The sequence below is a fragment of the Xenopus tropicalis genome, chromosome 2 (assembly GCF_000004195.4).
Source record: "Xenopus tropicalis strain Nigerian chromosome 2, UCB_Xtro_10.0, whole genome shotgun sequence".
Classification (NCBI taxonomy): Eukaryota; Metazoa; Chordata; class Amphibia; order Anura; family Pipidae; genus Xenopus; species Xenopus tropicalis.
Window position 1 is genome coordinate 33,859,841 of NC_030678.2, and position 13,117 is coordinate 33,872,957.

General features: G+C 38.4%; 1 protein-coding gene across 1 annotated transcript in view; it reads left to right on the forward strand.

The window, feature by feature from the left end:
* The window catches only part of sez6 (seizure related 6 homolog), a 324,119-nt gene that overhangs the window by 271,997 nt on the left and 39,005 nt on the right, over positions 1 to 13,117 (forward strand). The window contains exons 7-11 of the mRNA XM_004911704.4: positions 517 to 683; positions 1,657 to 1,851; positions 2,550 to 2,688; positions 11,344 to 11,540; positions 12,743 to 12,937. Of these exons, the coding sequence (XP_004911761.1) occupies positions 517 to 683; positions 1,657 to 1,851; positions 2,550 to 2,688; positions 11,344 to 11,540; positions 12,743 to 12,937 (893 nt within the window). The remainder of the gene's footprint in view (positions 1 to 516; positions 684 to 1,656; positions 1,852 to 2,549; positions 2,689 to 11,343; positions 11,541 to 12,742; positions 12,938 to 13,117) is intronic.

The following is a 13,117-nucleotide window of genomic DNA, read 5'->3' on the forward strand; positions in this document are numbered from 1 at the left end:
AATTAATTTTCAGTATGTTATAGAATGGTTGATTCTTAGCAACTTTTCAATTGGTCTGCATTTTTTTATTTCTCACAGTTTTTCAACTATTTGCCTTTTTATTCTGTCTCTTCCCAGCTTGCAATGCTCTGTGAGGCTACAATTTTATTGTTATTACAACTTTTTAATATATATCTTTCTATTCAGCCCCTCTCCTATTTATATTCCAGTTTCTCATTAAAATGACTGCCTTGTTGCCAGGGTAATTTGAATCCTAGCAACCAGATACCTGTTTAAATTCAAAATGGAGAGCTGCTGAACAAAAAGCTAAATTAAAAAAAACACAGAAAATAAAAAGTGAAGGCCAATTGCAAATTGCCAAATATCAAGATCTACATCATATTAAAAGTTAATTTTTAGGTGAACAACCTATTTAAGGAAAATTAAATTAAATCCAGAGGTCTAATCATTTATTTACATGTTTCTAGTTTGTGAAAGTCCTGTCTTACTTGGATGATATTATTTGGGCTTTTTCAGACTCATCATTCGGGATGGAAACACCATTGACTCAACTCCTATTTATGACTCGTACGAAGTGGAGTATCTCCCAATTGAAGGGCTGCTTAGCAGCACTCGGCACCTCTTCATAGAATTTACTACTGACAGCAGTGGAAGCTCAATAGGGGTGGCCCTCCGATTCCAGGGTAATTATCAGTTTCTTTCGGGCTATTAATCTTTCTATGTATATTTATCTGATTCCACCATTATTAGTAAGTGTGCATCTGGCATCTGTCTCAATTGGTCTTCAGCAGGCACGGACTGGCAATCTATGGATTCTGGCAAATGCCAGAGGGGCTGCTGTAAGATCCCATAGACCAGTGATCCCCAACCAGTAGCTATGGGGCAACATGTTGCTCACCAACCCCTTGGATGTTGCTCCCACTGCCCCCAAACCAGGGAGTTATTTTTGAATTCCTGACTTGGGGGCAAGTTTTGGTTGAATAAAAACAAGATTTACTACCAAATAAAGCCTCCTGTAAGCTGATAGTTTGCATAGAGGCCCCTATTAGCCAATCTTAGCCCTTATTTGGCTCCTCCATGAACCTTTATGGTGCTTGTGTTGCTCTCCAAGTCTTTCTACATTTGACTGTGGCTCTCGAGTAAGAAAGGTTAGGGACCCCTGCCATAGACAGTCACTATTTATTGGGCTGGTGGGAGGTTGTTTGGGCCTCTGTGTGCTTGTAATGCCAGGGCCTATTTAAAATCTCAGTCCAGGCTTGAATGCCTATATTTATCACTAACTATGTCTAATGTTTGTGATAGTGATCCCCCAACTTTGATTTTTATGGTGGGCCCTAAGGGGCTCAGACTGAGTACTTGAAATGCCAGGGCCTATTTAGAATCCCAGGCCTGGTGTTCAGCCAGGATCATAGTAAAAGAAATTACGTTCTAGAAAATGGCAATAGCCCAGTTCTGTAGCTTAATGTACTATAATAACTACTATAATAATAATAACAACCCATTTTTGTCTTTATCTTGTCCATTCTTGCATTTGCCCTTGACTTGCCCTACAAAAAATGCTTTATATTTTATAACCTTGATATAGTAATAACCTTTGTTCTTTCAAAGGCCACTGAATCATGCTCCAAGAAAATGCTTTTTTTTTCATCTTTGCAGCATACGAACAAGGGCACTGTTATGAACCGTTTATGAAATATGGGAACTTCACTAGCAGTGACCCTTCCTTTGCTCTGGGAACTGTGGTGGAGTTTACGTGCGATGCTGGATACACACTGGAACAAGGATCCACAATCATCGAATGTCAAGACCCTGGAGACCCACAATGGAATGAGACAGAACCGGCATGCAGGGGTAAGAACAAGGTTATAAATCATGGGGAAGGAGGGATATTCTGAGTGTTTGTGCTGGATTTAAACTCAAGTGGCCTAGATTTATTCCTTTTATATTCACGTGAAAAGCTATTTACAGTTACCAAATATGTTACTTTTATTGTAGAAAAACTGCTGTAACATTTCAAAATCAGTCAAACAAATGTATGCAGCTAAACAAATGTTTGGCCTAGATTAGTGATCTGCAGCCCATATATCTTATGATGTTTCTTTAAGTGATTCCGTCGTAATTTTTATAGTGTCGTTTTTATTACTATATTACACTGTGTACATTGCAAGTAATGAATTCTATCATTTAAAATGTTATTCTTGAATCAATAAATGTATTTTTAGTTATAATATTGGTGTTAAGGCAGCCACCCCAGGTCTTTTACAAAGAGCCATAACATCACAACAGAACTGCTTTCAGATAAGCTATTATTTCTACTACTTAAAGTGAGCCAGACTTAGATCTTTACTATTGAGTGCTATTCTACTATCTACCGCTAGGTGGGGCACGTGAGCATTTTTAGCAATACAGGAGAATTAGAGACCACTGGTTTTAACTATTCTTATTGAATTGACAGAAAGTATTGTCATTTGATGTGTTATGTTGAATAAGTGTGATATCACAAATAACCCAAAGACTTCTTGACTTCTTCTCTTCTGTCATATACCCAGCTGTTTGCAGTGGAGAGATTACAGACTCTGCTGGGGTTGTGCTGTCCCCAAATTGGCCAGAAGCTTATGGGAAGGGTCAGGACTGCATTTGGGGTATACACGTGGAAGAAGACAAGAGAATTCTGCTGGACATACAAATGTAAGCTCTAATTTAATGTTGGCATACTAACACTTAGAAAATAATTATATATATTTATCTTCTACTGGTTTTTTCATTGCCTGATATATTTGCAGGATACAGGTATGGGATCCCTTATCCAGAAACCCGTTATCCAGAAAGCTCAGAATTGCGGAAAGCCCGTCTCCCATAGACTCCATTTTAATCAAATAATTCAGAATCTTAAAACTGATTCCCTTTTTCTCTGTATTAATAAAACAGTACCTTGTACATGATCCCAACTAAGATATAAATAATCCTTATTGGATGCAAAACAATCCTATTGGGTTTAATTAATGTTTTATTGATTCTTTAGTAGACTTAGGGGCTGATTTACTAAGACACGATTTCGAATCCGAATTGGAAAAATTCCGATTGGAAACGAACATTTTGCGACTTTTTCGTATTTTTTGCGATTTTTTTCGGCGTCTTTACGATTTTTGCGTAAAAAACGCGAGTTTTTCGTAGCCATTACGAAAGTTGCGCAAAGTCGCAATTTTTTCGTAGCGTTAAAACTTGCGCGAAACGCCGCGCCTTTTAAGTTTTAACGCTACGAAAAAGGCGCGACTTTGCGCGCAAGTGTTAACGATATGAAAAAATCGCGACTTTGCTCAACTTTCATAATGGCTACGAAAAACTCGCGTTTTTACGCAAAAATCGTAAAGACGCCGGAAAACTCGCGTTTTTACGCAAAAATCGTAAAGACGCCGAAAAAATCGCAAAATTACCGATCATTACGAAAAAAAACGCAATCGGACGCATTCGGCCCGTTCGTGGGTTAGTAAATGTGCCCCTTAAAGGAACAGTAACACCAAAAAATAAAAATGTTTTTAAGTAATCATAATACAATGCACTGTTGCCCTGCACTGGTAAAATTTGCACATTTGCTTCAGAAACACTTCTATAGTTTATATAAATAAGCTGCTGTGTAGCCATGGGGGCAGCCATTTAAGCTGGAAAAAGGAGAAAAGGCACAGGTTATATAGCAGATAACAGATAAAACACCATTGTATTGTACAGAACTTATCTGTTATCTGCTATATAACCTGTGCTTTTTCTCTTTTAAATGGCTGCCCCCATGGCTACACAGCAGCTTCATTTACTAAACTATAGTAATGTTTCTAAAGCAAACACACCAGTTGTACCATCGCAGGGCAGCCGTACATTATACTGTAGTTCCTTTTATACACTTTGATTTTTTGGTGTTACTGTTCCTTTAAGGTATGTAGATCCAAATTACGGAAAGACCCCTTATCCGGAATAATGTTCGTCCCAAGCATTCTGGATAAAGGGTCCTATACCTGTATAGAAATACATTCCAAGTACAGAAAGCTACAAAATCCTAGAAACATTTCAGGTTGTATGGGGCATTTGCTGTAGTTATGGAATAATGCAGATATACAGGAGAACTTTGCGTTTACATTTTCCCAGGAATCGCTAAAAATCAACATAAATTCGGTGAAAACGTTAAATACAGGAAGAAGTGATTGCTGCTTACATGCACCAGACTGCATAGTGTATAGTTTCTGGGAAAACATAAAAGCAGGGTTCTACTGTATTCCTGTAATAAATCATGTCAATCGTTTTGTAAATGCTAAATTTAAGTAGTTGTGTGTTCTTAGCTATTTACCTTATTAAAAGGGACACTAACACCAAAAAATTAAAATGTACTGTTGCCCTACACTGGTAAAAGCTGTGTGTTTGCTTTAGAAAACCATTTCAATTAAAATAGGGCTAAATAGCACAGGTTACATAGCAGATAACAGATAATATCTTTAAAATACCATTGTATTCTACAGAGTTAATCTATTATCTGCTGTGTAACCTGTGCCTTTTCTCCTTTTTCCAGCTTGAATGGCTGCCCCTGTGGCTACACAGCAGCCTATTTACACAAACTATAGTAGGGTTTCTGAAGCAAACACACAACTTTTACCAGTGCAGTGTGACAGTACATTATATTTTAATTACTTTAAAACATTTTAATTTTTTTGTTGTTCCCTTAAAAAAGCTTTATTTTCCTGTTTATATCTGGGAAGTTTACTAAAGGCATATCCTTCCTAGAATTCCATCTTTAGGCTAGAGTAAAACCATTATATTTCAAGTTTTTATTAGGTATGGAATAAGCCACACACAGGTGGTTTGAGACGTCAACAAACTGAGACAGCTAAAAACCATGAAGGATGCCTTCTGTTTTCACCCCCTATTATAGTAGCAGGCACCTGTCAGGCTGTTAGGCATGACCGACCCAGCATGCTGGCAGAAGCACAGTCAGTACTGAGTAACTGTCAACATCAAGGGCAAACTCATATAAAAATAAAACAAAACATTATAAAAGCAGCCAGAAAGAGACCATTTAGTATTAATACTGATGATACATCCTGATAGTTAAAGGAAAACTATACCCCTGAACAGTGTAGGTCTCTATAAAAATATATTGCATGAAACGGCTCATACGTGCAACCTTGTTTCATCTAAATAAACTGTTTTCATAAAAATATACTTTTTTAGTAATATGTGCCATTGGGTAATCCTATATAGAAAATTGCCATTTTAAAGGAACAGTAACACCAAAAAATAAAAATGTTTTTAAGTAATCATAATACAATGCACTGTTGCCCTGCACTGGTAAAATTTGCACATTTGCTTCAGAAACACTTTTATAGTTTATATAAAAAGCTGCTGTGTAGCCATGGGGGCAGCCATTCAAGCTGGAAAAAGGAGAAAAGGCACAGGTTACATAGCAGATTACAGATAAAACACCATTGTATTGTACAGAACTTATCTGTTATCTGCTATGTAACCTGTGCCTTTTCTCTTTTAAATGGCTGCCCCCATGGCTACACAGCAGCTTCATTTACTAAACTATAGTTATGTTTCTAAAGCAAATACACCAGTTGCACCAGTGCAGGGCAACAGTACATTATACTGTAGTTCCTTTTATACACTTTGATTTTTTGGTGTTACTGTTCCTTTAAGTACTAAGGGTCCTACCCCCAGGATCATACAATTCACGGTGCACACAAACAAGCCAAGGCACACATACATGTTAGATCACATCAGCCAATTAGTCAAATCAGCCAATTAGCCAAAAGTTCTGCCTTTTCCTCCCACACTTCTTCCTGTTACAGTTAGAGCTGCATTATTTCCTGTCAGGTGATCACAAGATGTAAAAAGGCAATATTTAGTGATATATGTATTCTAGTTTGGTAAGATTTTTTCATAGGCCATGTAATATGATATAAACTATCTATAAGTACTCATTCTCGTGGTATAGTTTTTCTTCGATTATATATTCTCTGTACAAAAGCTTCTCCTGATCAGTTTAGTTCAGAGGACTGGTGAACACGAGAGTCCTGGGGGATTATTAATATACGTCTCTGCTGTTCACGTTAATTAATATTGCTTCGTTTGCATATCTCACCAGTTCTCTTTCTTGCCTGGAGTTGACATTTCTGAGCATATGATGGTAATAAACTATCCCTCCCTGTTTCGCTACCACTCGCTGTCAGCGGCCTTGTCCTACTCTCAGAAACCAATGCAGAGATGTGCAGTTTGCCTAGGGAATGGCAAGTTTCTGGCTTGTGACAGGCTCTGTGAGGCAGACTCTGTTTTGAGGCCAAGATAAGTTGAAACACTACAAGGTTACAGTGAAAGGGTTTTTAATTACACTTCTCTTTTCATTTCTTGGGAAAGAAGTTATGATACACAAGCCCAATTAAATTTCCTCCTTCTCCAGCCAGTAAAAAAATGCAATAAAGCAACTAATTGTGTTATTAGTAAGTGATTATAGCATGCAAGGAGAAATCTATTGAATAGATTACAAAGAACATTACCACAGTTCTATAACAGATATCACAGCACATTACATATATTCTATACGCACTCAACATCTCCAGGACTGTTTCGCTGCCACTGGGTGGAATGAATCCTTTATTGGATGTTTGTGCCAATGATACTCTGTTCAAGCAGCAGCTCTGTCACAATATCCATTTACACAGACATTGTACTGATCCATTGTGGAATTTTAAACCACTGGATGTAGTTTAATTGCAGAGTGAAACAATGGTATGCCAAAGGCTTCAATGAAAATGAACTGTGAAACAGTTCATATCTATGGGTTATACGTACTTAAGTAGATTAAAAAGTATGGCAGTTCCAATTGTATAAATAAATTAATTAATTAATTAAACAATATGCAGAGGAATAATGTTCTCTTCAAAGAGCGCTTCATGCCCACATGGCTGTACCGAAGGTTTATAGAGTAGTAAAGAGGGAATGTACAGCAATGGAAGGGGCATAGGGAATGTATAGTATAGCTGCAGCTACATTGTACAGCAGGAATCCCTAACCTTTGTTACTCATAAGCCACAGTCAAATGTAAAAACACTTGGAGAGCAACACAAGCACCATAAAAGTTCATGGAGGAGCCAAATAAGGGCTGTGATTGGCTATTAGGCAGCCTCTATGCACACTATCAGCTTACAGGGGGCTTTATTTGGTAGTAAATCTTGTTTTTATTCAACCAAAACTTGCCCCCAAGTCAGGAATTCAAAAATAACTCCCTGGTTTGGGGGCACGGAGAGCAACATCCAAGGGTTTGGTAAGTAACATGTTGCCCCCGAGCCACTGGTTGGGGATCACTGATGTACAGGTATGGGACCTGTTATCCAGAATGCTCAGGACCTGCCGTTTTCTGGATAAGGGGTCTCTCTGTAAATTGGATCTCCATAACTTAAGTTTACTAAAAAAAACATTTATACATTAAATGAGCCCAATAGAATTGGTTTGTTTCCAATAAGGATTCATTATACTGTATATTAGTTGGGATCAAGTACAATGTACTGTTCTTTTATTACAAAGAAAAAGGAAAGAATTTTTTAAAGTTTGAAGTATTTGATTAAGATGAAGTTTATGGGAGATGGCCTTCCCATAATTGTGTACATGAGGTGCAGCATCAACTAACCAACCCTTTATTTAACAATATACAACCATTTGAATTATTTTTAGTGAAAACAGCAGCATCTTACCAAAGTCACATACATAAACTTTATATATCTGAACATCAAACTTCATAAACATCAAACATCAGAAAAGAGTAAGCTCGCTGTAAATCAATAAATCAAGGATTTAAACCAGTAACTTGCTTGTTATCTCCTGTAGTCTCTCAAGGCTGCAAACAGTGGCTTGCTGTCACTTCAAGGCCCCATTCTGGTTTGTATAGTGGAATTGTTCTTATCAGAGCTTTTTATAAATTAGCTTTTGTGTTCCTTCCAAAATATAATCACCCTTGAATTTGAAGAAAAGCCAGAACCTCGAGAAGCCACAAAAGAGTTGCCCTCCTCTGATTCATAAGCATATGTTGTTTGTTTATGTGTGTGAGTGGAAAGCACCACTGCGTGGGTATTTTCCCTACAGAAAATGAATTGTTGTATGCTACAGTTTAAAAAAGAAAGGAATATAAAGGACGGCGAGCGGCTACTGAAAGGTTCCCCTGCTAAGTATTTTCCAACTGGAGATTTAAGTGAAGTAATCACAATGCCTCTATAGCCCGATAATGCTACAGCATTCAAGACTTGACAGCAAGGCCAAACTGAACATTTGAATGGCTACCTTATTACATTCTAATTGCTACAACACAATATTCCCTTTAGTGTTTGTAAAGGGAAAGTTACCATTAAGAATTATTATAAATGTACTTATAATTTTTTAATTCAAACCTTTACCTTAACGTTTAGTATGTTTTAAAATACCCTATTCCTAGTTACTTTGCAATTGGTCTTCATTGTGTATTTGTCATAGATTTTTTCAGCTTTCAAATGGGGTTAGCTGACCCCAACAGCTTATTGTTATAGTATTTATCTTTCTATGAAGTCCCCCTCCTACACATATTCCTGTCTCTCATTCAAACCACTGCTCTGTTGCTAGGGTAAAAAAAACCTGAGCAACCAGATAGCTGCTGATATTCCAAAATGGAGAGCTGCTAAACAAAAAGCTAAATAACTGAAAGCCCATAAATCTAAAAAATGAAGACCAATTACAAATTGTCTCGGATTATCAATGTCTACATCACAATAAAAGTTAACTTAAAGGTGAACTAACACTTTAAGGGCTTATGTAATAAAAGGCACAACGTTTGCAATAAGTCTTTTGACCCATAGCAGCTACTCAGCAGGAAACATGGTTACCTGTTTGAAAGCAAACATCTTGTTGGTGGCTATGGGTTACCACACCTGGGTAAACTTTGTGCTTGTTCTTTATAAAATATGGGGGTTAATTTGGTATTTTGCTTTCATTAGAAAATTGAATGGTCACTGGGTTCCTTATTGGACACTATAATAACTATGTTTTCTTTATGACTAATAAACGCTCAAAAAGAATGTTGCAAGCTGCTATAGAACTGGTGCTTTATACTGGGCCAGTGAAGAGGTGTATTTGCCTTTGTATACTTGAAATGCCAGGGCCTATTTTGAATCTTTCCTTCAGTAATAAGAGGTACTGGAATTCATTAGCAATAAAGCTGTGTTGGCCAGTAGCTTTGTTTGGCTCTTTAGTACAAACCACAAACACAAGACAGAAGGCAAATGCTAAAAAGATGGGGATCTGTAATGGTCAACATTTGACAACTGGTAGTGGGGAAGACTTTATCAGTCAATTTGGCAATCTAATCTCTATAGCATTCAAATAATTCATTGACTGGGAAGCTAGACAAGCTATAAACCCCATTCTAGAGATCTGAGCCGCCTTGTAGTTGGATTGATGAATTGTTAGTTGGCCTGATGCTCCTTACAGCAACACAGTGTTGGGAAGTGAATCTCACGAAACGAATCCCTCTGAGCAGAATTTGGTTTAAGAGGCCATGGCTTAAAGGCACTTGAAGGTGGTTGCAAGCTCCCTATGACAGAAGAGTCTCAGGGTATGTCTTGAGCTCACCAGTGGATGCTCTGGCCCCCCAATACTAATACTCCAAAGGTGCGCATATATATGATGCGTATATATACTTGGCAACTAGAATTAGATGTTCAGTTCATAAAGTTACAGTTGTAAGTGGGGTATTAATAGGGTTGTCTCACAAAAAAACACCTTTATTTTCTTGCTTATGGCACTGATTTTATATAGGCACTGAATATCATTGCAAACATGATTATAGTAGCATCAACAATTCTTTGTCTGAAAGGTTTATTGATGCTTACAGCACTGCTACCAATTGAGATCTTTGTTTGATTTGGCTGAGAGTGAAAGGGAGAACAGATGTTAGCTGCAAACAAAACAACTGCAAGATCATAGGATGCCCAGCAATTCATTAGTGCGTATTAGGGAGATGCTTGATGGGGACTTTCCAGAAGTTTAGAAATATAGCTTGAATTCCAGTTATATTGTTTTCCATTACAACAATGTGCCAAGGTTACACCTTCAGCTCCTACCCTCACACACTGATTGGGCCACTGGCTCCTCTCTTCCTTATCTGCTGATGCTCTATGCCAGTGATCCCCAACCAGTGGCTCGTGAACAACATGTTGCTGACCACCCCCTTTGATGTTGCTCCCAGTGACCTCAAAGTAGGTGCCATTTTTAAATTCCTGGCTTGGAGGCAAGTTTTGGAAGCACAGAGACAGTTTTACTCCAACCAGAGGTCCCTGCAGACCAGCAGCCCACATGGTGCTACAAAATAGCCAATCACTGCCCTTATTTGGCATTCCCAAAGAACTTTTTTAATGCTTGTGTGGCTCACCAACCCTTTTTACATCTGAGTGTGGCTCACAAATGAAAAAGGTTGGGGATCCCTTCTCTGTGCCCAACCGACATGGTGCATATGCAGATCAAATTCTCAAATCTACCTGATCCCTAAACCATGCCTTTGATTACTTTTATGGCTTTAATGTATTTGGCCAGCGTAAATATATTTCAATATATGAAAAAGCAACCCCTCTTTTGTTAAAGGGGAGGGCATTTCCTAGTAGCTTAATGCACAAAATGTGTTAATGTCCTATACATAATGACAGTGGGTGAGTGCAGAGCATCTTATGTCTTTGTCTGATCCCTAAACCAACCATTGTCTATACTTTAGAACCCAAAAGGTTAAAATTCCAAAGTGGAGCGCTAGCGATAAAAATTTTAATTGACTAAGAACAAAGAATGAAGGGCAACTGCAGATTTTCTTAGACTACTGCTGTAATCTACACTCTAAAGGTACATTTTTAAGGTAAACATTCCCTTTTATATCTGAAAATACATGGGAATTAAAATGCAAATCACCCTGTGTTCTGAAGCATTATGTGGGATTTATATGGTACAAACGCATATTTTACATACATTTTCTCTCTCTTTCTCAAACTCGAATCCATAGCTCCGCTGCCCTTTGTCTCTTGATATTGCTTCTATCTTCTTTACATCTATCTTTCTTTTCATCCAGTTTTGTCATTAAATGGCAGCTTTATGATAAATAATCTGTTTGGTCTTTTAAGTGTTTAGCTGGTAATTACCTAGGTTTTAGCAACCCACAATTAATTTAGGATTATCTTTCTGGATTTTTCTCATTGTCTGTCTTCCTCTCCTTTTGATGAATTTTAATATTGGTCTTATCTTGCTTTGCCAGATTCTTGATTATACTTTTCTTTGCCTCTTTAATGCTCCTTGCAGCCTGCGGATTGGCAAAAATGATATTCTCACATTCTATGATGGGGATGACTTGACGGCCCGCGTCCTTGGTCGCTACACTGGGACACACAGCCACTTTAAACTCTACACATCGATGGCGGATGTAATTATCCAGTTCCAGACAGACCCTGGAAGCAATGTTTTTGGCTACCAGCAGGGCTTCATCATCCACTTTTTTGGTAATTTGATCTTAGTAAAAAGTTGCTTGTACCACTGCTGTTATTTAATAAAATACAAGTTAGGGCTGTGACACACGGGGAGATTAGTCGCCCGTGACAAATCTCCCTTGTCGCGGGCGACAAATCTCCCCGAAATGCCATCGCCGGTGGGATGGCATTTCAGGGAGATTAGTCGCCCACAACAAGGGATATTTGTTGCGGGTGACTAATCTCCCCCGGGTGCCACAGCCCTTATATAATGAAAACAAAGGTTACTTTGAATTGAATTACAGCAGTTACAAAGCAGCCATTATCAATATATATGGTACTGGAGCATCAAATTCAATGAATGATTGCAGCAATTTATTGGCCCTATTGTTGGTAAGTCCTGGCAATCTGTGGGTTCTGGCAAATGCCAGAGGGGCTGCTGTAAGATGCCAAAGACAGTCATTATTTATTGGGCTGGTGGGGGGGGGGGCTATTTAGGCTACTGTACACTTGAAATGCCAGGGTCTATTTTGAATCCCAGTCCAGACCTGAAGTTGGTGTTATTGAGTAAGCAGCAATTTTAGGGCCTTGTTCCCTAAACCTTGAGTAAAGTAATCTATTTAAAGGGTCAACATACCCTTATGAGCTACAGTGTAATACAACCCCTCTTTGGCCTTGTTTCATTGGGAAGTGATGGATTCTGGCTCTGTCTTTAAGAGTCCCTCTCTGGATTCAGAGGGACTTCAAGTCACAGAATTCCTCACTTGACAATGGAACGGTATTACACTGTGAGCCTAAGGTGGATTGGCAAATAGTTTGTATCATTGTAGTATCATGGTTTCCTTAATTGGGGAATCGGGTATTTCTGTAAAAAATGCATTTTTGTTTCACCATTGTGCAGTCATCCTGCCAGGGAGTTGGCAAGTTATAGTAGCCCTTTGCAGGCAACTGAAGACTTTAGTATTTTTCCCCAATTTAAAAGCTCTGGTGTATGTGAAGGGACATAAGGCAGTCTAGTTGCTCAGTGTGCTCACAAGAGCAGAAAGTGCAGCTTTTTACAGTGGAAGAAGCAATTGGGCAGGGGTCTCTGATGGGATTTCTTTCCACACTTTGGACACTGGACATTGGGATTTGTTCAGCAGTTCTGTGCTCTGTATCAAAGACACCTCCAAATAACGATAAAAAAGTAAGAGTTGACATTCTGTTACTGTAAAATGTGTTTATTTATCTTACAGAGGTGCCAAGAAACGACACTTGTCCTGAGTTGCCAGAGATCCACAATGGATGGAAAACAACCTCCCAGAGTGAGCTGGTGCATGGAACTGTCGTGACCTATCAGTGCTATCCTGGCTTTGAGGTTGCGGGAGCAGAGCTACTCATGTGTCAGTGGGATCTTACATGGAGTGGGGATCTACCTACATGTGAAAGGGGTAAGAGGCAGTCAGCAAAGTAATGTGTCAGACCCTGTCAAGATCAATATTGCTATTTGCTTATATACTGTATATTCAGTGGGATACTGATTTACTCCATAGTATTGATCTCATTAATTCTGGATTGATTAGTAAATTGACCTAGTTTAAGCCATTGTTAAAAACGGTTTAGGTGAGACA